The 24,951-nt window shown below is 51.3% G+C and overlaps 2 protein-coding genes across 5 annotated transcripts in view; one reads left to right on the plus strand and one right to left on the minus strand.

Annotated features, from left to right (window-relative positions):
- The window catches only part of PLCD3 (phospholipase C delta 3), a 30,079-nt gene extending 19,662 nt beyond the window's left edge, over window positions 1-10,417 (minus strand). Inside the window, exons 1-3 of the mRNA XM_036755216.1 lie at window positions 10,335-10,417; window positions 9,819-10,041; window positions 290-451 (exon numbers count right to left, since the gene is read on the minus strand). Of these exons, the coding sequence (XP_036611111.1) occupies window positions 290-451; window positions 9,819-9,936 (280 nt within the window). The 5' untranslated portion in view covers window positions 9,937-10,041; window positions 10,335-10,417. The remainder of the gene's footprint in view (window positions 1-289; window positions 452-9,818; window positions 10,042-10,334) is intronic.
- A 2,145-nt stretch (window positions 10,418-12,562) lies between these two features.
- ACBD4 (acyl-CoA binding domain containing 4) lies at window positions 12,563-22,495 on the plus strand. 4 transcript variants are annotated; one of them, XM_036755220.1, is made up of 11 exons: window positions 12,563-12,667; window positions 13,172-13,278; window positions 13,675-13,795; window positions 13,899-13,983; window positions 14,294-14,414; window positions 14,943-15,026; window positions 16,174-16,274; window positions 16,433-16,517; window positions 17,209-17,345; window positions 21,411-21,529; window positions 21,795-22,495. In XM_036755220.1, the coding sequence occupies exons 2-11, from the start codon at window positions 13,191-13,193 to the stop codon at window positions 21,796-21,798; spliced, it is 945 nt and encodes a 314-aa protein (XP_036611115.1). In that variant the 5' UTR covers window positions 12,563-12,667; window positions 13,172-13,190; the 3' UTR covers window positions 21,799-22,495. The 4 variants fall into 4 exon arrangements, with proteins under 4 accessions (XP_036611115.1, XP_036611113.1, XP_036611116.1 ...); XM_036755218.1 differs by having other exon boundaries at window positions 21,411-22,491; XM_036755221.1 differs by lacking the exons at window positions 21,411-21,529; window positions 21,795-22,495 and adding an exon at window positions 18,993-19,861.
- Window positions 22,496-24,951: the final 2,456 nt, after the last annotated feature.

Consider the following 24,951-nt stretch of genomic DNA (forward strand, 5'->3'; position numbering starts at 1 on the left):
AGGGTGTCGAAGAGTCTCCGCATGAGCTTTAAACGGAGCTGGAGGGGACTTAGACATCCGAGAGCCCACCTCGCCCCCACCCCAGAGCAAGTAGGCGGCAGAGCTGGGATGCAAACCCGGGTCTTCTGGCTCCCTAACTCAACTACCCGCAGAAGAGCAACAGCGGCCGGAGGGGGGGACACAAGGGCTAGGCTGGGCACCACGGGCAGCTCAGCCTAGGGGGTGGGGGGAGACACCTGGAGAGGCTAGGGATCACCCTCTCTCGTGGGAGGGGCATGGGGTCACTCACAGATGTGATGAGACTTAGGATGTCGGAAGCGGCGCTGGAACCACACCGTCATACAGTCTTCCTGCAGTCGGTAGAACCGGACCTTATGCCACTTTAGCGACCTGATCTTGCAGAACCGAGAGCCCTTCAGCATAGCCAGCACATCCTCATCCTCATTCAGATCTGAGAGGGAGAATAGTTGTTGTCGAGTTGGCTCGGTGGAGTCCGACTCTGTGACCCCATTCAGGGTTTTCTTGGAAAAGATACTGGAGTGCTTTGCCATTCTCCAGCTCGTTTTACAGATGAGGAAACTGAGGCAAAGAGGGTGAAGTGACTTGTCCGGGGTCACACAGCTAATAAGTGTCTGAGGCCGAATTTGAACTCAGGTTTTCTTGACTCTAGGGCCAGTGCTCTATCCTTAGTCTGTGCTTTTAGGGGAGGGACCCTGATGCTGGAGAGCAGCCTACTTTGAGAACTGTCTCTACCCTCTTTCTGATTAGTTCAATAGAATGACATTCATAGCAGGACAGGACTTTAGAGTCTAACCTCTCTCATGTTATCTGCTGCACCACCTAGTTGCCCAGGGAGAATAATTAGGGAGACCATTACTGCAAGACTCTACAATATGCCCCCATCCCTGATACTGAGACCCATACTGAGCCCTTCGTCCCTGCCACTGGGCCCCCTGGCTCAACACTAAGCCCTCCCATCTCTGCTACTGACCCTTCCATTCCTGCTCTGACTCCAGCCCCCTCAACACAAAGCTCTTCCATTTGTTTTCCCCATCTCTGATACTGAATATCCCCTGTCCTGGAAAGAACACTGTGGACTTGAAGCTGTAGGAACTGAGTTCACATCACAGCTCTATAGTCCAAAGTGACCTTGGGCAAGTCACTTCACCCTCTTTGCCTCCGTTTCCTCATCTGTAAAAATGATGGGTTTGCACTGAACTGTCATCCCATGATGATCCTCAGCTTTGAGTCCTTTCAGCACTGTGCCCCCCTCCCAGATACTTCCTAGTATCCTCTTACACAACACACACACACACACACACACACACACCCTCTGGTGCTCAGATTGTACAGACAGCAGCAGACAGAGGAAGTCCCAATTGTTCCCCCCTCATACACCCCTAAATACATTTCCAAGTCCCCAGGCCTGAGATTTAACTTGTGTTTTAAGACACACTTGCTACATCCTCAATGTGGCCCTCCCAGAGGCGTTTGTTTGGAAGTGCTGAATAAACTTATAAGCAGGGAGGGACGGATTATTTGCTCTCACTCCAGCCTGGTCAATGTTCATCTCTCTGGGAGAAGGAGAAGCCAAGCCTTTGGAGGTACACGTTCAGCAACATCCAGAGACCTAGGCCTATGTCTTCACCCTTCGCCTGAATTCTTATCCTTGACCCCCTTGTCTCCAGCCCTCAAAAGTTTCTAGGGTAAAGGCCTCTCGTGTCCTCTGCTCAATACCTGGCACACCCTGGGCATCTCAGAAACAGCTCCCAACAGTCCTTCTTCTGGCTCAAAACCCTGATGATCAGGAAGTTCTTCTTCCTATCTAACCTAAATCTCTCTTGCTGCAACCTAAGCCCCACTCCTCACATTCCCTGCTGCGCTGTCCAACTGGGGAGAGCTCAGGCTCTCCAGGCTCCAGGTAAATAGGTGAGAGCAGCAAGCTAGGAGCCACGGACTCCTGGGCACAGGTCCAGCTTGGCTGCTACCCTGGTGGGAAAGGCTGGGTGGGGCTGATCTCTGGGCCTCCCACTTAGCCTGGGCCTCTCCCTTTCCTAGTTCTTTCTTTACCTCTTAATTTGAGATTCCCTACCACCAACCTCCTGCCTATATTCTCCTCCCCAATGAGGACCAGCAAGCCCTGATTTCATCCAAATCCCAGGCTGAGGCCTGAGCAATAGACCACACAGGGGATCAGGGGAAGATTATGACTGTTTCTCCTCCCTTAGTGCTCACGCTGCCCCTGCTCCCACATCACCCCATCCCACTTCTGCTCTTGGGACACTAATGAGGATGGAAATCTTTCTTCAAGTACATGGGTCCATCCCAGGCTAGAGAAAAAAAAACACATTTGTGCAGGCCCTTGTGGAATTGGAGGGGAGTGGACAATGCCTATACTCTTAGCTAGGGAGCAAGAGGTGCCATTCACTGATTCTTAGGGTCTCTGACATTTCTCTGTTCCCCTCCCCATCTAACCAACCTCTCCATGGTATTTTCTTTTTTGAGGGGGAGGGGCATGAGAATCAAAGGAGGTACCCCATTCCAAATTCCTTTTTTCCCCTGCTCACCCCTCACCTCATAAATATTATGAGCCCATGGAAGTAACTTCTCTGCTGAAATCCAGACGGGGCTCATCACTGTCATTTAGCTTGGGCTAGGATCAAAGACTGAGATCCAGAAGGCACTTAGTTTTTTTTTTTTTACTTTTAGGAGACAATTAGGGTTAAGTGACTTGCCCTGGGTCACACATCTAATAGTATCTGAGGCCAAGTTTGAACTCAGGTCCTCCTGACTCCAGGGATGGTGTTCTATCTACTGTGCCACCTGGCTGCCTCCAGAAGGCACTTCAGGAAGCCACCAAGTCACAGGGTCATAGATCCGGAGCAAGCCCAGTTGGTCCAAACCCCTCATTTTAAAGATAAGGAAACTGAGGCACTAAGTGACTTGCCCAGGTTCTCAAAGGTAACAGGTGTCAGAGGTGGGATTAGAAGGAACCAAGGTCCTCAACTCAGTTTTCTCATCTGTAAAATGTACAGCTCAGTGAAGTAGGTGGCACAATTATCATAATGCTTCAGTGAGCTGCGGTGGGGCTCAGGGGATGATGAATGGCAAACACTTGGTGAACAATCCTTTTTTTCCCTCTTGAATGTGAGTTATTATTTTGGCACTGGGTTGAATTCAGAGAACCCACTCCCACCACTTTCCCGGCAAATGGAGAGCTGGGGAGGGATGGTCCAACCCTTGCTCCTGTGACAACCAACAACCAATCTAGCCTCAGAGTTACAGCTGTGGAGCCCAGCCCCCTCTTCCTCTCCCATTTCCCTGCCCCCCACACACATTGGAAGCAAATGACTAATACCGGAAATGGAGGTGAGTCACTCACTCCCCGGGACTGGTTTACCCAAACTCTTTGTGCAAACAGCCTAATGGTCGTAGCGTTGCCCCAAACCCAGACAACTCTGCTGCTTCCCCAAGACAGATGCTACTTTCACTAAGCACTCACGCAGATACACACAGCCCTGATGGAATCTTCTGGGGTCAATGGAACCTCCTGTTCTCCACTAGGGCCCCTCTGGACACCAGAGTGGCCTACTGGGACAAGGGTATGTCATTCGGACTCATCTGTCACAGATGTTCCCCCATTATCATTTGCCGTCTCGAGCACACTCATCACTTGCCTCCAGGCATTGGCCTGGGACCCCTCCCTGTCCTTTGGAGGAGGGGCAAAGCAGAACACAACTGACAGAATAAGAGGTCCAGGTTTGGGTGTCTGGAGTTTGTATGCCTCAGTTTCCCCCCTCACTCCGGGGAGAGTGAGAGATCAGCAGAGAATGAGGATAGGAGTTTCTGGGGAGGCCCAAGCCGGGAGTTAGGTATGAGGCTCCAGGCAGTCCAAATGGAATGTTAGTGTCACCAGCACCTGATGTTTTATCTTCTTCCTCATTCCTGCTCTGGGCTTGACCCAAACAGGTGTAAGAGACTCTCAGTTTGTACTGCTCTTCTCGGTAAAATGAGACTAATAGTAGCACCTTCGAAGAGGGATTATCAGGATCAAAGGAGGTAACGCGCAAAGCACTCTGCCAACCTTAAAGCGCTATGAAAATGTCCTCATTATTATTTTAATTATTTCCTGGATCAAACCTCTCAACCTCAGTGGCACCATCTCCCAGTAACCACTTCTCCCTCCAGCCCAGGTGACTGCTGGGAGATCCAGCTGTGGCCATGGTCCCTTGCGCAGGGATGTGGCTGGAGAGGAAGCTGAGAGATGAGGAGGGGAGGAGGGGGTGGGGTAAAGGAGAAGGGGAGGAGGGCAAGAGGAGGAGGGAAGGGAGAGGGAGAAGAGGGAGACGAGAGGAAGAAGAGAAGGGGGGAGAGGAGAAAGGGAGAGGGAAAAGAGAAGGAGAGAAGGGGAAGAGAAGAGGAAGAAGAGAGGAGGAGGAGAGGAGAAAAGGAGAATGGAAGGAAAAGTAGCCCGAGCAACCCCATGGATAATATGTCATACCCTGTTCTCCTCCTCTTGCCCTGCCCACTAGAAGACCCTAAAACATTTTTTCCCACAGCCCCTCCTCCATGGCCTCTGGTTTACAAGGAGGGAAATCAAGGCAGAGAGCATTGGTAGAGTTAGCCTTAGCTACCCAGCTGGGGAGAATTAGATATATGAGCAACCTGGACCAGGTCTATGGATCCCTCCCTGAGTTTATCCCATCCCCCAGGATGGGCAGGTTCTTTCAATGTCCACCCTTCTTAGCTGCAGGCAAATGGATGGAGTGAGGAAGATAGGAAGAGTGCCTGCCCCATCCTCCCTCACAGGAGTCCCCGTTGGAGTTATTTTTAGCCCCTGTCAGCACCCAGGTCCAGGCACCTTCCACAAACCAAGCCCAGAGATGGTGGGAATGTGCTTAGGCCTTTATGCTCTCTCTGTCCTTCACTGACCTCTTAAAAAGATAAAATGTCCAGCAACTGGGGGCCTTGGAGGTGGGGAAGCTGCTTTCTCTGTTCTGGCCCAAGGCATGGTTTTGGCTCCTTCGTAAGAAGTTCCAGGTACGGGCTGGGGGTAAGACCCTGCTTGGGCCCTCCAAAGGAAAGCAGTGACAGTTATGGATGTGGAGAGAAGGATATGTGTGGGGCATTCCATGTATACATAGAGAGATGTGCGCCTGTTCAGGAGAGCTTGGAGGGGATTGGTGAGTTGGCAGCAGGAATGTCAGACATGCAAAAGCCAAACCACATGCCAGGGCTATGGGTGAGAGGGGAGAAGGGGCATTTCCTGATGACATGGGCAGGATGAAACACTGAGTAGCCCTTTCCAGGCCCCAGGGTCTGCATGTTTCCCCATCCCAATCTGTTAAGAAAAAGCCAGCTCCTGATCACATCACTGGGGTCCCCTCATACCGTTGTAGTCCAATATTTGCCACACCCTACTGGGATTCTTAATCAAAAATTCCCCTAGCTAGATTCCCCCTGGCTAGCTCCACCCTGACTGGCACTGATGCCAAGTCCAAAAAACTCCAGAGCGACCCATTCAAAAGGTTAACAAAGACAGGAAAGAAAAATTAAGGAAAGGGCCTGTGGTTCCCTTGAACCTGCTATCAAAGGAGGTGAGGGCCGGTGTGCCTGGGATTGCATTGCCCACCCAAGGGAGAGCTTTGAGAGCTCTGTGGAAGGGCCCAACTTCGTAGGGTTAATGGGAACATGAAGCTACAGGATGTTCATGAATGAATGGAAGTCAGTCCTCACTCAAGCTATAGAGGAACTGAGATCAGGAGAAGGGGAGGCCGCACAGATACAGCCAACTCCCCTGGGTGGCAGCAAGATACCCTTCCACCCCTTACCAACCTAGGTGCTGAGTCCTGCCTCTGAGCCTCCCCCACCCCGAAGTTTCCTTTGTTCGGGGGCCTTCTCCAACCTTCATTTCACAGGGCTGACTAGAGAGGAACAATCTAAGGACAGGAAAAAGGGACCCTACCCAGCCCTGGAGACTCACCTTTCAAGAGAGGGCTCAAGGAGAACATTGTGGGCTAGGTCCCTGCCCAAGGAGGGGATTCAGTCTGCTGCCTGGGCCGTAGATCAGCCCTATGACTGGCAGGGCCAGGGCTTCTGTCCACTCAGCAGCTGCCTGACAATGGTAAGGGATTAGGGGCTTAGAGGGCAGGGCGTGGGCTTTTCATCAGAAGTCTGGGAGGGAGAGAGTAGAACAGGAGAGGTGTAATCAGAGGTCAACTAGGCCAAGCCTCTGGATCACAGAAGAGGAAACTGAGGCTCGGGGAGGTTAAGGAATAAGAACAGCTAACTTTAACGTATAGGAGGCAGGCACAGTGCTAAAGGCTTGATAATTATCTCACTGGATCCTCACAACAGCCCTAGGCGGTAGGTGATATAACTGCACCCATTTTAGAGATGAGGGAACTGAGGCTGACAGAGGTTAAACGACTTACCCAGGGTCACACAGCTAGGAAATGTCTGAGACAAGATTTGAACTCACATATTTCTGACTCCAGGCCCAATACCCTATCTACTGTGACAGCTGCCTCTAAGTGACTTATCCAAGGAAGTTCTGGGAGTAAAGAGCAGCGTTAGGATTCAAACGTAGGTCTTCTGACTCCAAACCCAAGGCTCTTTCCCGTTCTCTCATGATGTTTCTTCCAGGGGCCTGGTGTCTCCCATTCATCTTTTTGGAGACGATACGGAGGGCATATTTGGAGGTGGGGGTGGGGCAGAAAAAGAAGGAGGAACATTTGACACAACCCAGGCTTCGCCCCTTCTGGGGACCCTGACTATGGAGGTATCCAGAAGTAGAAGTCCTTCACCCCTGGACAAATGTCCCCCAGTCAAGAGTCCTGCTTGGTCCTGCCAAACAACCTTCCTTCCTGTTCACTCAGACTGGGATTCAAAGTGGGGTCCAGAGGTAGGAAGCTGGGAGTTGGGATGCCTGGCTCCATCACTGAGTTGCTCCCCAGCTGTGAGACAGGGCTCCCTCCCCTCTCCTACAAGTTCGAGTTCTCCCTTTATACCCCAATCCCTCCCTCCCTTGCCCTCTCCTTCACCCGGTAGAAAAAGCATCCTCTAATCTCCTGCCTGTATCTGAAATAAAATCTCCCTAGCTTCATAAAAAGCATCCATAGTTTGGGGACATGTGTTCTGGGTGTGGGAAAGATGCTAGTGAGTATAAAGGTACAAGAAAGGCTGGAGGGGGCCAAATCCCAGAGGTGCAGAAGGTCAGTTTCATGCCTCACATGCCTAGACCTAAGGAGAGTCCCCTGGATTCTCAGCTCTGCACCTAGGACTCATCTCTTAATCGTTGCAATAATCCTTGTGATACAGGTGCAATCATTATTTCTGTTTTATAGACAAGGAAACTGAGTCACAGAGAGGTTAAGAAATTTACAGTCACCCCTCTAGTAAGTGGACCCATCGGGATTTGAACCCAGCTGTTCTTGATTCTAAGCCCAGCCCTCTCTCCATTGCAAGAGTGGAGACCGTTCTTGATTTTCAAGTGCTCTCGTGTCCACAATCTTCCTTGGAATATCACCTTCACTAGGCAGAGGTGGGGAGAGAGCTGGGGACTTCAGTCTGTGACTAACCAATAGAGCTGCTAAGGACTGGGGAACCCGCTGGCTCCCATACGTGCATCGTGGGAAGAAGTCACACAAACATGAAAAGGAACACATGGAAAGAGGATACTGGATGCCCGAGTAATTAGAGCTGACCTTCTGTAATTATAAGTGTCCTAAAGTGGACTAGGCTGCCCCAGGAGGTAGGAGGTTCCCCCTCACTGAAGGGTGTTGTGGAAGATGACTTTCCCTGGGGATAGTGCAAAGGCAGGATCCTCTGACCTCAGATCCAGCATTCTCTCCCCTATGAAACTGTACATTTCCCCATTTTGCAGATAGCTGGTGGGGGCAGGTGTGTCTCTGTGTATGAGGCAGTATTCCAGGTTGGCAGAAGGCATATATGTGTATGTCTAAAAAATATATACACACATATATTATATATACACATATGTATACATATGTGTGTATGCGATAGTTGTATATTCCGAGATCACTTCACACAAGCCTATTCAAACCCATAATAATGTAGCTAAAATAATCCTATTAAATCATAGAAATCGTACAATAACTCATTAGAAGGAAATCTTATCTTTAAGACATTATGAAGTAATCCAGTAGACCTCATTTTGGGAAGGAGGAAATTGAATCCCAGAGGGAGGAAGTAATTTGCCCAGTATTACACATTAATGGCAGATCCAGGGCAACCTCCCCTCCCTGCCCTTCCAATCGTAACTCCATTCTTTTATCCAGATCTTTAGTCCTGTACTGACACATAGAGAGGTTAAATGATTCAGCTGAGGTCTCACAGTCAGTATATGTTAGAAGCAGAATTTGAACCCAAGTCCTCCTAGCTCCAAGGCCCGCTGCTTGTCTAAATCACCAGGATGCTTCTCGGTTGGCACGGCTCTATTAATGTCCACTCCTAGAGTACCAATTACTGTCATTATTATAATCATTACTATTAGTTCTAATACTAGCATCTTGTACATAACATGGCATTTAATAAATTATACTAAAGGGACCTTGCTTGAGGTAAAGAGTATTACCATCACCACTCTTACTATTAAATGCTTCAACGGATCCTTGAGTTCCTACACAACTGTTCTCTCAAACCCCCTGCTTTTCCTCCTTCCACAGATCCTCAAGAGGGATCCACCTGATCTCTAGAATCAAGGCACTTTCCGTGGCAAGCCAAGAGGATCAGATGAGATCATATTTGTAAAGCGCTTAGCATAGTGCCTGGTACCTAATAGGCATTTTATAAACACTTGTTTTCTTCTTTCACCCAGGTGGGGTGCATCTGATTTGATAGACAAACATCTTAGGAGGTGAAGTGACTTGTCCACTGTCACTCCACCGGCAGCAAGTAAGGTCAACATCTCAATGTAAGTCCCCAGAATCTATAAGCCGGTTCTCTTTACACTCTCAATCATCAGCCTACCTCCCAGCTGTTATTCCCGTCTCTAAAGTTGAGCTGGGTGACCCTGGGCAAATCTCAACTTCTCTGAACCTCTCTTTCTGGAAGGATTGAACCAGGCGACCCTAAGGTTCCTCCAGGGTCCAAATCTATGATTTTCTGATCTTTACTATTCAGTGTATAGATTCCTTCCCTACGTCAATCAATAAACATTTATTAAGTGCCTACCATGTGTCAGGCACTGTACTAATTGCTGGAAATACAAAAAGAGGCAAAAGTCAGTCCCTGCCCTCAATGAGCTCACAATCTAATGTGATACATTATATAATATAATACATTATGAGTTAAGTAGGCACTTGTGAGTTGGCATGGCAACCTGACAACCGTTTAGAACTCTGTTTCCAGAGGAAAAGGCTTTGCCCCTCCACCAGACCACTTTTCTTGCAAACAAACTTTCTAACTTTTCTATGTCAGATCCCGGAATCCAGGAGCAGGAAGACCGTGGACTAGGCAGGGAGAGGTCTGTTTAAACCTTTCGCCTTTCCAGTCCGAGTCCCACGTCCCCAGTCTCTGCAGCCCCCAGCCCCCAGTTCTTTTCACAGCCTTAAAACTTTTCCGAGGGCTTCCCTAGTAGGGAGAAGAGCATTAGACTTCTCCTCCCGTTCTAGGACTGTCCGGGCAGGGAGTCCCCAGAGGGGTGGCGAGGACATCAGCCTATACTCACACTCTACACCCGACGGCACAACCCAGACCCCTTCCCCCTTTGCAGGGGGCCCCGTCTGCGCCCCCACCAAATCAACCGAGGCCGGGTTACCCAGCCTCCTGGCCCCGACCCGACCCGGGTCACTAACCCATCTTCTTGAGCGCTCGCAGCGCGGCCCCTTCTTGGCTCCCGCCGTCCGAGACCAGGATCCGGAACGAGGGCTCCAGCTCCCGGCCACTCCGTCTCTTCCACCGAGGGCACAGCATAGTCCGTGGCAGAGTGTGGTCTGGGGACACAGTCGCTGGGCGCAGGAATGAAGAGACGTCCGGGGCCCGGACGGGGCTCCGGCTCCCAGGTTCCAAAATGAGAAACTAGAAGGAGCCGGACAAGGAGGCGGAGTGAGCAGAAGAAGAGGGTGGGAAGAGGGTGGGAAGAGAAGGAAAGGGGAGGGAGGCCAAGACCGTGGGGGCGGGATCTCCCGCTTCCCGAGGTCTTAGGAATTGAGGCGGAGCTGAACCCCCACCCCCCACCCCGTGATTGTGCGGTGCTCCACCTTATCCAAACTCTCCCGTCAGCTTGTCCCGTGCCCCCAGGTCTCTGCCCTCCCTCATGCCCACCCAGTGTGCCCCCTCCCCCATCCCTGTGGATCCTGAACTTGACTGACTCGGAAGCACCCAGAGGTTGCTCCAGCTTTGCCGGGGGGCAGGTAGGGTAGCGATGGGGAGCGATGCGGAGGGGAGCCCCGGCTTTTCCTTGAGCCCCTGTGCCGGGCTTGCAAGGGCTCCCGGTCCCCTTGAAGACTCCGGAATCCGGTCTCCTCTCCTCGCATCTGCAACTGAGCTCCTCCTTCCACTCCTCAAACCCGGGCAGTCGGGTGTGGGGTTCAGGGAAATAAAGATGGGCAAAAGCCACCTGATGAAAGGTATGGGGCTCCTCCAGCTCGGAAACTGCATTAGACCTGCGATGGCCGAGCTGGGGACTAGCGGTGTCAGAGAACTGGGGAAGGGGGGAGGAGAAGGAAGAGGGGAAAGGATGCAGAAAGGAGGGAGGAATCTCCCCCTCCACTGCTTCAGCTTGGTGACGTCATTGGATTAACCCCCATGACGCCAGAGCCGGCTGCCTCCTCTATTATCAGAGAAATACGGGGGAGGAAGGAGGAGAGAATTCGTTCACGGGAGCTGAGGTGGCAGAGACCTTAGTCAATCAATCAATAAACATTTATTTAGCGTCTGCTATGTGCCAGGCACAATCCCAAGCACTGGAGATAAAAAGAAAAGCAAAAGACCGTTCTTTCTCAGAGTCCAATAGGGGGACAACATGTTTGCAACCATGTACAAACAAGCTATATGCAGGATGAATTGGAAATAATCAATAGAAAGGACTAGAATTAAGGGGGATTGGGAAAAGTTTCCTGAAGAAGGTAGGATTTTAGCTAGGACTTTAAGGAGACCAGGAGGTGGCGATGAGGAGGGAGAGCATTCCAGGCGTGGGGGACAGCCAACGAAAATGCCCCATTCAGGAGATGGAGTTTTCGAGAAAGAGCAAGGAAGTCAGTGTCACTGGATCGCGGTCGGGGGGAGGAGAAGGAGAAGGAAGGGTACAAAGTGTAAGACTGGAAAGGTGAGAGGGTGGGCTGGTGATGGTTTTGAATGATAAACAGACTTTATGTTTGATCTTGAAGGTGGGATAGAGAGCCAATGGAGTTTATTTTAATTACGGAAGCAACATGGTCAGACCTGCACTTTAGAAAGACCACTATGACATCTGTGTGGGGGAGAGACTGCAGTGCGGACAGGCTTGGGGCAGGGAGACCAACCAGCAGGTGATTGTATGAGAAGATAAAGGCCAGCACCAGGATAATGGCAAGTGTCAGAAGAGAGAAGGGAGTGGATGCAGAGACATTACCAAGCTAAAATCAGCAGGCCTTGGCAATCTTAGCATGAATGAATGAATAAAAGAATGAATTTTTAAAAGGCATTTATTAAGCACTTATTGTATGCAAAGCGCTGAGAATACAAATACACAAAAGTGAAACAGTCCCTGCTCAGATTCCAATTTCCAGTTTTGGAGATTGGGGCCCCGGATTGGATTGCGGTTCCTGCTTCCAGAATGTCTGCCAAGGTTCCCTAGGGCTCAGCTTCCCACCTCTCTCTCCTGCGAGGTGTCCCTGTGGGAGTTTGCGCACGTGATATTCAGTGATGAATGATACATGCAGTGATGAGCTATTTATGCGTCACAGGTGCAAGCAGCATCTAAGTCCTTCCCAAGAGATTGAGGTGTAGATGTGCACCGGGACTGGGATGTCCGTTTGGGTGTGTGGCTGTGTGCCGGGGGTCAGGGTCAGAAATGCGTGGGCACAGCGCCGCCTACTGCTAGTTTGGGGCATGCAGCGCACTCCCTGACAGTCCGCAATTACCCCACCCCCGATGTACACAGTAGGACCCGAAAAACAACATTCTCCTTATTATCCCTGCTACTCTTCTCGAATTTCCGCCACTGCCTTGCACGTGTTATATCTCCTCGAGTCTCTCTTCCTCAAACTCCCTTGGAAATCCAACTCAATTCAACCAGAGAACCCAGTTTTTAATTGACGCCCTGCAAGTTGACACGTCGATTCCGGGGCCCAGGTGGCTGTGGTCCCCTTCTCCCGCAAGAGGACGCTCAGGTTCCTCTTCAGGCGCCTCTTTGTTCCACCAGGGGGCGCTGGCCGCCTTCCTCAGTCCTAGCGGAGGGGCGGTGGGGAGAGCTGTAATACTACCGCCAGATTGGGAATCAGCAGCACGGTGATTTGCATGAAGTTGAAAGACCCACGCCTAGTGGACGAAACGCGGAAGGCGAGAGTGAAACGGCCTTGCTTATTGGCTGAGGGTTCTGTCCGTTCTCCCTTACCCCCTGAGCCTCTCCAACTGCGCCGGGAGGTCAGTCGAGAACCTGGGGCACTAGGGAGAGGGGTCACCCCCCCGTCCGGGCCCGGCGAGCCGAGGAGGGGCAGCCGGGGTGAGTGCCAAGCAACGGGGGTACACCCGGTATGGGGGGACTCGGGGGTGGAGGGTTGCATGCTGGAGGGCTGCCTCCCTGGGGGTTGTGCGCGGTAGCTGGGGACACATCTGGGGAAGGGGAGCTTAACAGCTAAGGGCACGTCTGGAGGGGAAGCAGACCGGGGGCACAAGCCGTCCTTTCTGCTCTTCTGCTTCTCCGGGGCTCCGGGCCAGCTCCGAACCGATCCCGGGACCCGCCCGCCCCTGGGGAGAACCCGTCCAACTTTGGGAAAGACTCCAGTCTCGGCTCTGGACTCTCAGTGAAAACCTATAAAGGAAGACCTCAGTTTTCCCATCGGAAAGGTGGGGCTATGGAGTATGGTGAGCTCTAGTTGGGGAATGGGGGCCCCGGAGCTCCTGTCCCCCGTCTAAGATGAGCACTCACCCAAGTTTGTTATTGTAGGAAGTCTTCAAGAGACAGCGATCTTCACCACCACCCACCCAAGCTTCTCTTCCTTTCCAGTGGCCACGATTAGCTCAGGATGGGAACAGAAAGGCAAGGTTCAGAGCCAGACCGTCAAAAACAATTCCACGCTGCAGTTACTGTCATCCAGAGTTTACCCAAGAATGGTGAGGCCAGTGGCAGTCCCCACCCATTCCCCTTGCCCTCTCCCTCCGGTGTTCCCTACCCTCAGGGATCCCAGTCTGGAGGTCCCCCTTTCCCCCCAGTCACTCCTTGGAATCCTCAAAAGTTTCCAGGGATGTAGAGGAGGCTTTCTGGTCCCTGACACCTTGACTTACCTGATATTTCAAAAGTTAAGGCGCCTCCCATTCCAGCACTCAGCCTTGGCCCACTCCTCACCCCTGGAAGCATCTGCTTAGGCAGTATCTGGTTGTTCAGCCTGCCTCAGGGCTCCCTTCGGCAGCCTTTCTGGACACTCCAAACTTCCCCTGGCCACTTCCCCCTGGAGCTGGGGGCATGATGGTTCGAGGCTTTTCTTATCTTCCACCACCCCAACCACTTAGGTTCTTATCGCCCATCCTATGAGGAGATGTTGCGTTTCTACAGCTACTACAAGCAGGCTACCCAGGGACCCTGTCATGTGCCCAGGCCTGGCTTCTGGGACCCTATTGGACGCTATAAATGGTAAAGCACCCTCCTCCCCCTGCCCCAGCTCCATGGTACTGTCCTCTTGGGACAGTTGTCCCTTCGTGGAGGCTCCTTTGGTGACCAGAACTCTGCCCTCCAGGGATGCCTGGCACAGTCTGGGCAGGATGAGCCAGGAGGAAGCAATGGCAGCTTATATTGCAGAAATGAAGGTGGTGGCCCAGAAGGTAAAGTCTTCCTCAGGCTTCCTTCCCAGTCTAGACCCATTTCTCCCAGTGCTAAATGGTTACTGTCCCACACACTGGACTTGGGTGCATGCCCACAGTGACCCTTATTGGTCCTCCTATGGACCAAGGCTGTTTCCACTCCAATTTTCTCATGGTGAACCAAGCCACCAGGCCAGCCCCTGTCTCCCTTGACTCCTTCCCTAGTGGTTCTCAAGCCAGGGCTGAGCCTACAGTGGCCACAGTTGGGTGGTGATGGGGGTGGCAACATTTACTGCTGGACTGGCTGCCATCTTTTTCCTCTTCCCATAAGGTGATAGACACGGTGCCCTTGGGTGAGGTGGACGATGACATGTTTGAGTGCTTTGTGCCATTGTACGAAATGATCCCTGACATGCCTCAGCCCCCAGAGACCTTCTTGAAGAAACTCACAGGTCAGACTCCCCCCAAAAGGGCCAACACTGGGTAGAAAAGAGTCAGAGTCAGACCAAGGTTCTGAACTACTCAGTTATCATGGAGCTGAAAGAAGGAGTTTATGCGGTCATGGAAGAAGGAATTGTGGGATCCCCAGAGGGTTATTAGAGATCATCTTGTCAATACCCCTAGTTCTACAGACTAGAAAACCATAGCCCAGTGAGGTAAGGTAACTTAACTCAGGATTCCATAGATTGGAAATAGGAGAGTGGATTTGAACTCAGGTCCTCCAACTTTAAAATCCATGAATTTTCCAATTCCACATGAAAGAAAACCCTAAAACCAGTGCCATGGGTGGGTACCAGGATGGTGGTGGTGGGGATGTGGGGATTGGTGCAGCTTTTACTGCTGTTGTTCCTTGCCTCCCTCCTCTTTGGAGGAATTAGTCTGGAAACAAGTAGATATGTTTATATTGGTGGGGGGAGAAGAAGGGGAGTCTGAGGGGCTGACTTGGGCAGAGTGTGTCCACCTGTCCCACCTCCTTGCAGCTCAGAAGAAGATGCCAAATGGGGATGTGAGAACTGCCCCTGAGCCCCTACCACCTCCTGAGGAGCCAGCGCCCCAGGCTTTAGGTCAGTATCTACCTAGATTTAATTTAATTCAACAAAATTGAGTACTCTGCCAAGAGCTGGGGATACAAGAGATGAAAATGAAATAATCCTGGCCCTCAGGGAAATTACAGTCTACCAGAGAAAACAAGCAACCACATACACACAGCTAAACAGAAAATCATTTTGAGGAGACACTATCAGCTGGGGGAGTCAGGACAGGCTGCTTGTACGTGGTGAGACTCCATCTCAGCCTTGAAGATAGCTAGGGGGAGGGAGGAGGAGGCTCTGAGAGGTAGAGATGAAGGAGAACATTCCAAGCATGAGGTATAGCCTGTACTTACCGTGCAATGTCATGGAGGTGGGAAATGGGAAAAAAACACCATACATATACACATACACACAAACATACACATACACATACACACATATACAAGTGAGTTTGATTGCAATATTGAATAGGTGGGAGTGCGGAGCCTGCTACTTGTATTGGGTTTTTAACCTTATTTGTGCCATGGACCCCTCTGTCAGTCTGGTGAAGCCTTTGGACTCCTCAGGAGAATGGTTTTTTAAATGCATAAAACAAAATTTACATAGCGTTACAAAGGAAACCAATTATGTTGAAATATGGTTATCAATGAATTTTTTTTAAAGTTTGTAGAATTGAGGTTAAGAAATGGAGTGGGCAGGAGTCAGCTGGGGCAGATAATAAGATAGTGAAGGGCTTCCCCCCACCCCACCATGAAGAAGTGTTAGGAGAAGATCAAACCTGAGAATGGGTATGCTCACACTCCATACCCCATGGAACACTTCGGTTCTAGAGCACTTAGCTTAGAAAGGATGATGTGTCAGCCAGAGGCCAAGAAATAGGATGGCTCTAGGTCAGGGCCTCATTCACTCGAACTGTGTCCTTGAGTCTTTGGGTCTCATTGCCTTTCTTCCACTCCCCCACCCCTGTACCCCAATTCCCATCTATTCTTCCCTTCCTCCCCCTCATTCCTTTCTTCTTTCCCCTTTCTTGTTCTCTAGCTCGTACACACACACACACACACACACTTCCCCTGACTCTAGGGGGTCAGCCCTAGAGAACTAGCTACTGCCTCTGCCTGGGCCCCAGAGGCCATCAGCCCCCTCTCTTCCCTTACCCCCTTTCCTTTTCCTCCCCTCACAGAAGCACAGCTATCCAGGGTTCCCAGTATCCATGGGAGAGCCTCCATGGACCTGGATTCTGAGGTTTTCTGTGATTCCTTGGAACAATTAGAGCCTGAGCAGGTGAGGTGTTTCTTCTACCCCTGCCACCCCATTCTCAAGGCTATCCCTCCCTTGCCTCTGCCACCCAACCCTTCAAGACCCAGGGGATCGGGCTTGGGGGGAGAATCAAGAAGGTGATCGAGTCTTAGTCTCTCCTCCCCTGGGATTTCTCCCTTCAGGGTGAGTGGCTGCAGGAAGAGTTGAAGGAAGCCCTTGAAGGAGAGACTGACATCAGCAGTGACCACTTGCTTCCAAGAGAGAGAGGTGACTCACACCCTGCCCTGCCCTCCTCCCCCCTCCTTTCTCCTGGGATCTTCTTCCTCTCTTCCATTCCCAGCACCTGCTTTCACCTCTGGCCCTTCCATCCCCACCCTCCCCCTTGGGACACTGCTGGGATGAAAGTCCAGGGTTGGTATTTTAATATAGAGGGGGGCAGGGGAGGGCACTGGGGAGTTCAGCCTTCTGCCCGGGGCTGCCACACAGGCAGATGCCCTTGACTCTCAGAACCCCAAGTTACTGGGGAAAGGGGTAGGAGGTGGGGTTGGGCAAAGTCCCCACCTCTCCATGCTCTGCTTGTGCCCCCTCTAGGGACAGCAGTGAAGGAGGCAGAGCCACCCCATCCCTGCATGAGTTCTTAGCCCTTTGTTCCAGTCTTGTCTCCCCTACTGCCCTGACTGGTTCTAGTGGTCTAAAGTACTCTGGGTCTGAGTCTTGCAAATTATGGAGAATAATCCCTGTCGTCTTTCCAGGACTGGCATGAAAATAGCTTAGGCTTCATGGATGTGCTAGAAGGGCTTTCAGAAAATGAACTTCTGTAGAGATTCAAGGGAAATTGAGTGTGGGAGGCTTTGTTTACTCCTGTCCTTTATCTACTCTACCGGGCGTCTGAACCTGGGCTGGCCCAGGGGGATGCCACAGGATGAAGACAGCCCCTCTTCTCTATCTGTTTGTGCAGAGATGGTGGGAAGGGCTCCCCAAAGTCCCCAGGAGTTTGAAGCCTGGCTGGCCAGTACGGTTCGAGCCCTGCAGGAGAGCATGCAGGATGTCCAGGGGAGGCTGAGGTGTCTGGAGAACCTGCCCCACCCTACACAGGTGAGCTCTCCTCTCTGAAACAGTCACAAGGAAGAAAGGGGTCAGTGAGAAATCACACTGGGATCTGAGCCAGATCTGCCCCTTTCCCTCAGCTTACCCACCAATGGGTCACCCGTTTATCCTTCCCTCCCCTTAGAAACCAAGAAACCTTTTCCCAGAAGAATAATAATAATAGTGGTAGTAGTAGAGTAGTAGTGGTAGTAGTAATTGCCTTAGAAACCAAGAAACCTTTTCCCATAGACTATAGTAGTAGTAGTAGTAGTAATCTTCTTAGAAACTGAGAAACCTTTTTCCAGGATAATAATTGTAGTAGGCCTGGCAGTAGCAGCAGCTAGCATTTACATAGCCCATTCAGGTTTGCAAAGTACTTTATATATGTTATGTCATTTGATTCCCACACTAACCCTATGAGAGAGGTGTTATTATCCCATTTTGCAGGTGAGGAAGCTGAGGCTGAGAGTTCACATAGCTCATAAGTGCCTGAGGACATATTCAAACTCAGGTCTTCCAACTCCAACACTGTCCCATGTAACCGCCTCTGAAATCAAAACTAGGAACTAGGCCATCTGGTTTCTCGTCCTGGCCCAGCCTCTCCATTGCCTTCAGGGCCCCAGGCTCCTCTCCTGGAGGACCTTGCTCCCAGGATTGTAGTTCAGCATCCCGGCCACAGGTTTCTAGGATCTTCTCCCACCACGGCAGCCCTTCCCTTCGTGCTTCCTCAATCTGGAAAGTGAGACTGCACCCCAGGAACAGAAAGGGGGAGCAGGAGGAATGCCAGCAGGCATTCCTGGCTCCCTTGGCTGAGCTGTCCCCAAGGGCATCGAAGCTAACTCCTCCGACCCTCCTCTTCTATCCAGGCTGCTCATACTTACATGTGAGGGAGAAGCAAGAGACGGCAGCCAATCCCCTCCTAAAGCTGAACAGCTGAGAGCCGGTCACCCATGCCTGCTCTCACCCCCTCACCTTTAGTAGTCCTGTCTGGCAATTATTCCTTCTTCATCACAGTCACACGCAGACAGATCTCTGGTGGCATATATGCATATGGGCATATGTTCTTCACTTGTTTTAGTTGTGTCAGACTCTTCGTGCCCCCATTTGGGATTTTCTTGACAGAGATACTGGAGAGGGTTGCCATTTCCTTCTCCAGTTCATTTTACAGATGAGGAAACTGAGGCAAAGAGTGTTAAGTGACTTGTCCAGGGTCACACAGCTAGTGTCTGAAGCTAGATTTGAACTGACTCCAGGGCCAGAGCTCTATCCATTGTACCATCTAGCTACCCTATATATAAACATATACAGAGGCAGTAACACACACACACACACACACACACACACACACACACACACACACGTGCATGCACATTCTCTCTCTCTCCCTCTCTCTCTCTCTCTCTTTCTGAACTCCTGAGGTCTTCTGACTGCAGAGGAAAAGTGTGCCTGTAAGTAGGCCCGATCTAGCCAAATCTGGGCTTTGGAGAGTCCTCAAGTGGGAGATGGCTAAATCTAGGGAGTGGCAGGGACTCTTGGGTGTCTACCCTACCTCTCTGCTGGCTCCTTATGATTGATGACATGTTTTACATATAGAAAGTCCTTGAATTCTTATTCTTTACCTCCCCTGCCCCTTCCCCCACCCCTTTTCCCTTTCAGTTTTAGAACCTGGATGCAATCGGAGACAGCTGGGTGGCACAGTGGGTAAAGCCATGAACCTGGAGTTAGGAAGACCATAGTTCAAATCCAGCCTCAGACACAGACAAGGTCTGTGACCTCGGGGAAGTTAACTATGTCTTAGCCTGCTGGAGAAGGAAATGGCAAACCACTCCAGTATCTCTACCAAGAAAACCCCATCTGGGGTCAGGGAGAGTCGGACATGACTGAACGACAACACTGTTCTTCCTAGCTAGGCAAGGATAGTTATCACATTTTGACCTTCAGCGACTGGGGACTCAGGGCAGGATCTGGAAATACCTGACATGGCTTTCTAAAGCTAGTCTGTCACGCTTGTCCTCTTCCTCCCTGGTTCCCATTAGATTGCACCTCTCTCAGAGATGTGGGGGCTGGGCCTGAGGGTGTTTGGGGAAAAGATGTATAACCTATGCTAGCACCAATGTGGAGGTGGGGGGCGGGGCCTCTCTTTGTCTGATCCAGGCCTCCATCTTGGCCCAGTGAATCTATTTTTCCAGTCTCACTAGCAGGCATTTTAGTTATGTTCAAGTCAAGAAACATTAAGTGTCCAGTGATTGCAAAACCTTATGCTGGGTACTGTGGAAGATGCAAACACACGGGAAGGTAGCATTCTTACCCTCATGGAGCCTATATTCCTCAGTCTGTTGCTTTGCCACTTGTTAGCTATGTGACTTTGGGTAAGTCACTTCCCACCTGTGTAGCAGAATGTGACAGCCCTACTAGGGCTGTATTTTCCATATGGAAGGGTTTGTGTCCTTCAGGTGATGCAGATTTTGATCCCTCTAAAACAAGGGTTCTTAAATTTTATTTTTTGGCATTGTGGTGAAGCTTACGGACCCCCTTCTCAGAAGAATGTTTTTAAATGCATGAAATGAAGTACCTAGGATTACAAAGAAACCAGTTATACTGAAATATTGGTCAAAATATTTTTAAAAATAAACACGTTTCTGGAGTCCAGGTTAGTGCCCTTAGTCTGAAATTTAGCGAATAGTCTTTAAATCTTGCTGTGGCCTTATAGTTCAGTAACTGGTGGCCGACCTCATAAGGAGGACAGGCGTCTCTGAACTTAGCCAGGCTGGTTCAAGCAATGGGCAATCAGGCTTTTTAATGCACTAGAAGCCCACCCATATAGCCTTCAAAAGCCCTGGCCCTGCCAGCTCACAATCAAAGCAGCAAGTATGGCTTTAGAGGATGGTGGCACATACACAGGTTACAATCATACAGTACAAGTACACAACAGTGTTAGTGTGAATCAAGGTTGATGTGGACTGGGAGATCAGGGAAGGCTTCCTGGAGAAGGTGGTCCTTGAACTGGGCTTTAACAAATGGGTAGGATTTGAAAGGGATTGTAATGTGGAAGAGGGAGAGAGATATTCTAGGTTTAGATAGTGGCCTCAGCTGAAGCATGGTGGGAAAGGGCATTTGTCCTTTGGACCCCGGTTGCCTCTTCCTTGGAAGCAATCCAGAGGTGGCCTACCTTTGGCCCTAGGACTTTCTCCTTTCACCATAAACCAGACCCTATCCATCCCTTGAGCTGGCACCTAGGTGGCATAGTGGATAGATCACCTGACCTGGAGTCAGGAAAACCTAAGTTCAAATCCACCCTCAGGCACTGTGTGACCCTGGGCAAGTCACTTGTTTGCCTCAGTTTCTTCATCTGTAAAATGATCTGGAGGAGGAAATGACAACCCCCTCCAGTATCTCTGTCAAGAATACCCCAAATGGGGTCACAGAGAGTCGTTCACTATTGAACATAGTCTATCCCTTGATTGATATGAGGACCTCCCCTGGGAACTCACTAGGTTAGACATCAGCACCCAATCTCTAACGACCCTCCATCACTGCTCCTGGAGATGCCCACGTCTTTTGCTTTCATACCCCCAGAGGATATTACATTTTTAATAAAATAGAAGGGCCTAAGTTTAGTTTGAGGGCCTTAAAGGGGATAGGAGTAGTGAATGAGCCTTGAACTTAATTTGGGCCCAGTAACTCCCCTTCCCCCCTCCCACACTCCTCCATCTATATGAAACTAGAATTTTAAAGATCACCATACAAAAGACAGCAAGATTGGGGCTGCAGGTAAAGATTTTGGATAAAAGAACTAACTCTTAACTGGGTGCCTTCCTGGTTGGTCTATCCTTCTCCTGGCTCGCTCCTTGCTGGCTCCATCATCTCAGAGGCTGGGAGGGTAAGAGTTGGGGAAGCTGGGCTGGAGTTGGGGGGGAGGGGAGGAGAGGGGACAGTAGGGGAGACTGGTGCATTGGGATATTAGGAAGAGGTGGATGTTGAGACTGAGCTGGGTCAAGGGCTAAGGAGAGTTTAGACTTGGGTTCAAGTTATGGGCCTCTCCCCCCACCTTTATCCTCTCCTTCCCTCCTGTAGAACCCCCCATCCCAGCAGGGGCCCTGGGCCTTGGAGCTCTCCACCCCCACACTCCTCCTCCTCCTCCTGTGGCCTTTCGTTGTCCAGTGGCTCTACCGACAGTTTCGGAGACAGAAGAGGTGACTGGCCCTTGGGGGACCCTGCCGCTGCCTGAGGAGATAATGGGGGGAGGGAGGAGGAAGGTGCCTCCTCTTTCCCAGCCCCAGACGGTCTCCTACACTGCACCTGAGCCTTCCTGGGGAAGCAGGGAGGGCTTGGACCTCACCAGCTAGCCTCGTTTTCCTCACCTGTCAATGAGAGTGTCGGACTAGATCTCTAAGGGTCCTTTCCGACTGATACTCTTCAGTCTATGAGCTGTGCCACTAAGTAGTCGTGTGATCTTAGGTAAATCGGTTTCCCCTCCTTCGGGCCTCAGTTTCTTCACCTGGAATTCCATGACCAATGAGTATTTGCCGTAAGGGTGGGTGCTGGATGGAGTAAGTTCAGCCCTTCTTGGTGGCCCCTCGTCGGAGCTGCAGCCCTTCCCCTCCAGGAAGGGGCAAATGACTCGTTTTCCCCGTCGGTGGGATGCACCCACGATGCCAGGACACCACCAGCACCAGATCGCTGCTGCTGCGTTTCTCCCTCCCACCTTCCCTCGGAGCTCCCTCCCCCAGCCGCCCTGGGCCACTTGACTGTCATTCCCCTCCCCCATCCCGGTCCCTCCCAGAGGTACCTTAGCTCAGGCAAGTTGGGGCAGTGGCCTGGGCGTCTATTGTAGCTGTATGGAAGAAGGGAAGAGTGGAGGTGATGCGAGGAGGGTGTTTAGGGAGGCTTTTCCAGCTGCTGGAGGAGACGCGGCTGAGAGGCCAGATAGGTAGGTAGGTAGGATGGATAGATAGGTAGGTAGGTAGGTGGGTAGGTGGGTAGGTAGGTAGGTAGGTAGGTAGGTAGAGATATTTATATAGATGGGAAGGGGAGGGGAGCCGTGGGGGAGGCACCCAACTTGCTTTTGGTCACATTTCCCCCCTGCCCTCTGGACTATACTCAGGTTCTCATCCGCGCAGAAGATCCTTAAGTATTAAAATAAATGAAACTTTCAGCTCCGGAGACGTTCCATCCCAAGGGGAAGTGGAGGGCCACAGGCATGGGGAGCTGGGCCGGGGCTCCCTGCTTTGGACACTAGCTCCCCACCCCCAACCACGACGGTGCCCCCTCCCTTCGGTTTGTTGACCAGCAGTTTTATTCAAAGACTCGAGTCTTTGCTGCAGAAGGGGGATGGGGTGGAGGGGAATGAAGGGGGAGAGCCCCCTTCCCCGGGGGTGAGGGGCAGTCTGCGGGCTACAGTGAGCCTCGGAAGAATTGGGGCAGGGAAGGGGAGGTGTCTGCGTGTCTCAGTGTCCTGGGGTGGTGCCCAGATCTGAAGAAAACAGCCGCCTGCGAGTGGGGGGAGGGAGAATGGACCGGGGCGAAGGTTGCATCTGGACAACGTCGTCCGCCCCGCCCCGGCCGGCCACCTGGCCGCGCGGCCCCGGAGGGTCTGAGGTCCTGGCGAGCATCCCGGGCTTCCCGCGGGGGTGGTGAGCCGAGTACCCCTCCCCCGGGCCTGGGGAATGGCATGGCCCTGCGGCGTCGGGGCGGAGCCTAGGGGGAGGGAGAGGAGGGGGCGGTCCTAGTTGTGCGTGGCGTCACGGTCACGGTCACGCCGCGGCTGGAGGCCAGAGCGAGCCCCGAGGACAGCCGCCGCCCCCGGGACTCGACTAGTCCCCCTCCTCCGTCCAGCTGGCAGCCCCGCCCTATCCCCGCTGCTGGCACTGATCCTCGCACCCAGCCCCCTTCCGTAGGCGCTGCTCCTTGGTCCCTCCCCAGATACCCTCTCCTCAAACCCTGACAGTCTCCTACCGTTCTTCCCCCCCAATTTTGCACCCCCTTCCAGGTCCGCCCCAGCCCCGAGTGCTGGGGTGCAGCAGCTTATGTGAACCTCACCAACACAATTCCCCCAAAAGCTGCGGCCCTTGGTGGCAGAATCTGACCCCCTTCCCCGGGGGCACTTTAAGATCTTTCCAGATTTTGTATAAATAAGCCACTTTGGTTCAAACCCTGCGAGAACTCTGGGGGAGTGGGCCAAGGCTGGGACTGGCTCTAGGCATCTGTTTGTCCCAGCCTTGTTGTGTGTGTCTATCTGTGTGCACATCTGGGGCCGCCTGTGTCTGCTGTGGACGGGGTGGTTCTTCGCGAGAAAGGCAGTGTGGGTACGCATGTGTGTGCATGGTGTTGGCTGCAAATGGTGCTTTTTCCTCCCTGGCACACCAAGACTCTGTCATCTGCCCATCCCAGGGCTTTGGCTCAGCCTCCAGGCCTGCTCAGTGCTTTCCCCCTTCATCACCTCTCCTGGGATCCACCCCCAGCTTTTCCACTTCTTTACCCTTTGCCTTGAGCCAAAAGCCTTGAGTTTTCTGAGATTTTCCTTTAGCTATAATGCCCTCTTCATTTTCCCTCCACTTCTAGCCCACCACACCCTACCCCTTAATTCATGTGACTCTTGAAAATCCAGGAAAGGAAGAAACTTTCTTGTATTAAGTATAGAGGACGGGAGAATTCCTCCATCCCCTCCACTTCCTCCATGTAAATACTTTTTAGCTTGAAAAAAAAATTAAAAAAAAATTCCTTTTGACTTCCTCTCGTTCCCCTTTCATTCTCTACCACCCAGAGGTGTTGTGGCCTCTTCTTTGTATGTAGTGTCAATCAACTTTTCACTTAGCCAACTGGTATCTTTGTTCAATATTCAGTCCTCTGCATGCCAGGTTCACCCACTCAAGTTCAGAAGATCTTCTGTCTGACTGGAAGCTCCCCAAAGGTGTGCTGCTCCCTTCCTCACTGTGGGTGAAACCCAGGGCTAGAGGCTGTGGACTCAGTGAAGCCTTTGTGAGAAGGATGGCCAAGGGCAGAACAGGATAAAACTAAGGGATGGGAATCGAGGCTGCTGGCTAGAAAAATCTGGGCAGCCTCAGGGAGGTCCAGAGCTGCAGGCTAGGATGGCTGGGGTCTTGCCAATAATGTATAAGGTTCCCTTATGCTGAACTGCCTGCAGATGCTTGATTCTTTCTACTTTAGAGTGACTGCTTCCCTTTCCTCCTGATTAAAAAAACAAACCACTGCCCTATAGGAAGTTCTTATGAATTGGAGTATGAAGGTGAGAGGGAGAAAGATGAGATACCCATCTCCAGATTCCATCTGGACAAAGTAATTTTCTATAAGAGAGCTCCCCGTTTGGTGGAGGACAAACACCTTATTCTCAGGAAGCTTCTTGTCTCATGTGGGAGGTGACCTAGTGACCATCGGTTCATAGAATCACAGATTGGAAACTGGAAGAGACCTTGGACATCATCGAGTTCATTTGGGAGGAAAAGGTCTGCTTAGGGCAGTAGTTCTTAATCTGGAGTCTCTGAACTTGTTTGTAAACAATATTTTGGTAACTATTTCAATATAACTGGTTTCTTTTTGTAATCCTATGTAATTATTTTATGCATTTAAAAACATTACTCTGAGAATGAGTACATTT

This window comes from Trichosurus vulpecula, chromosome 4 (assembly GCF_011100635.1).
Source record: "Trichosurus vulpecula isolate mTriVul1 chromosome 4, mTriVul1.pri, whole genome shotgun sequence".
Lineage (NCBI taxonomy): Eukaryota > Metazoa > Chordata > Mammalia > Diprotodontia > Phalangeridae > Trichosurus > Trichosurus vulpecula.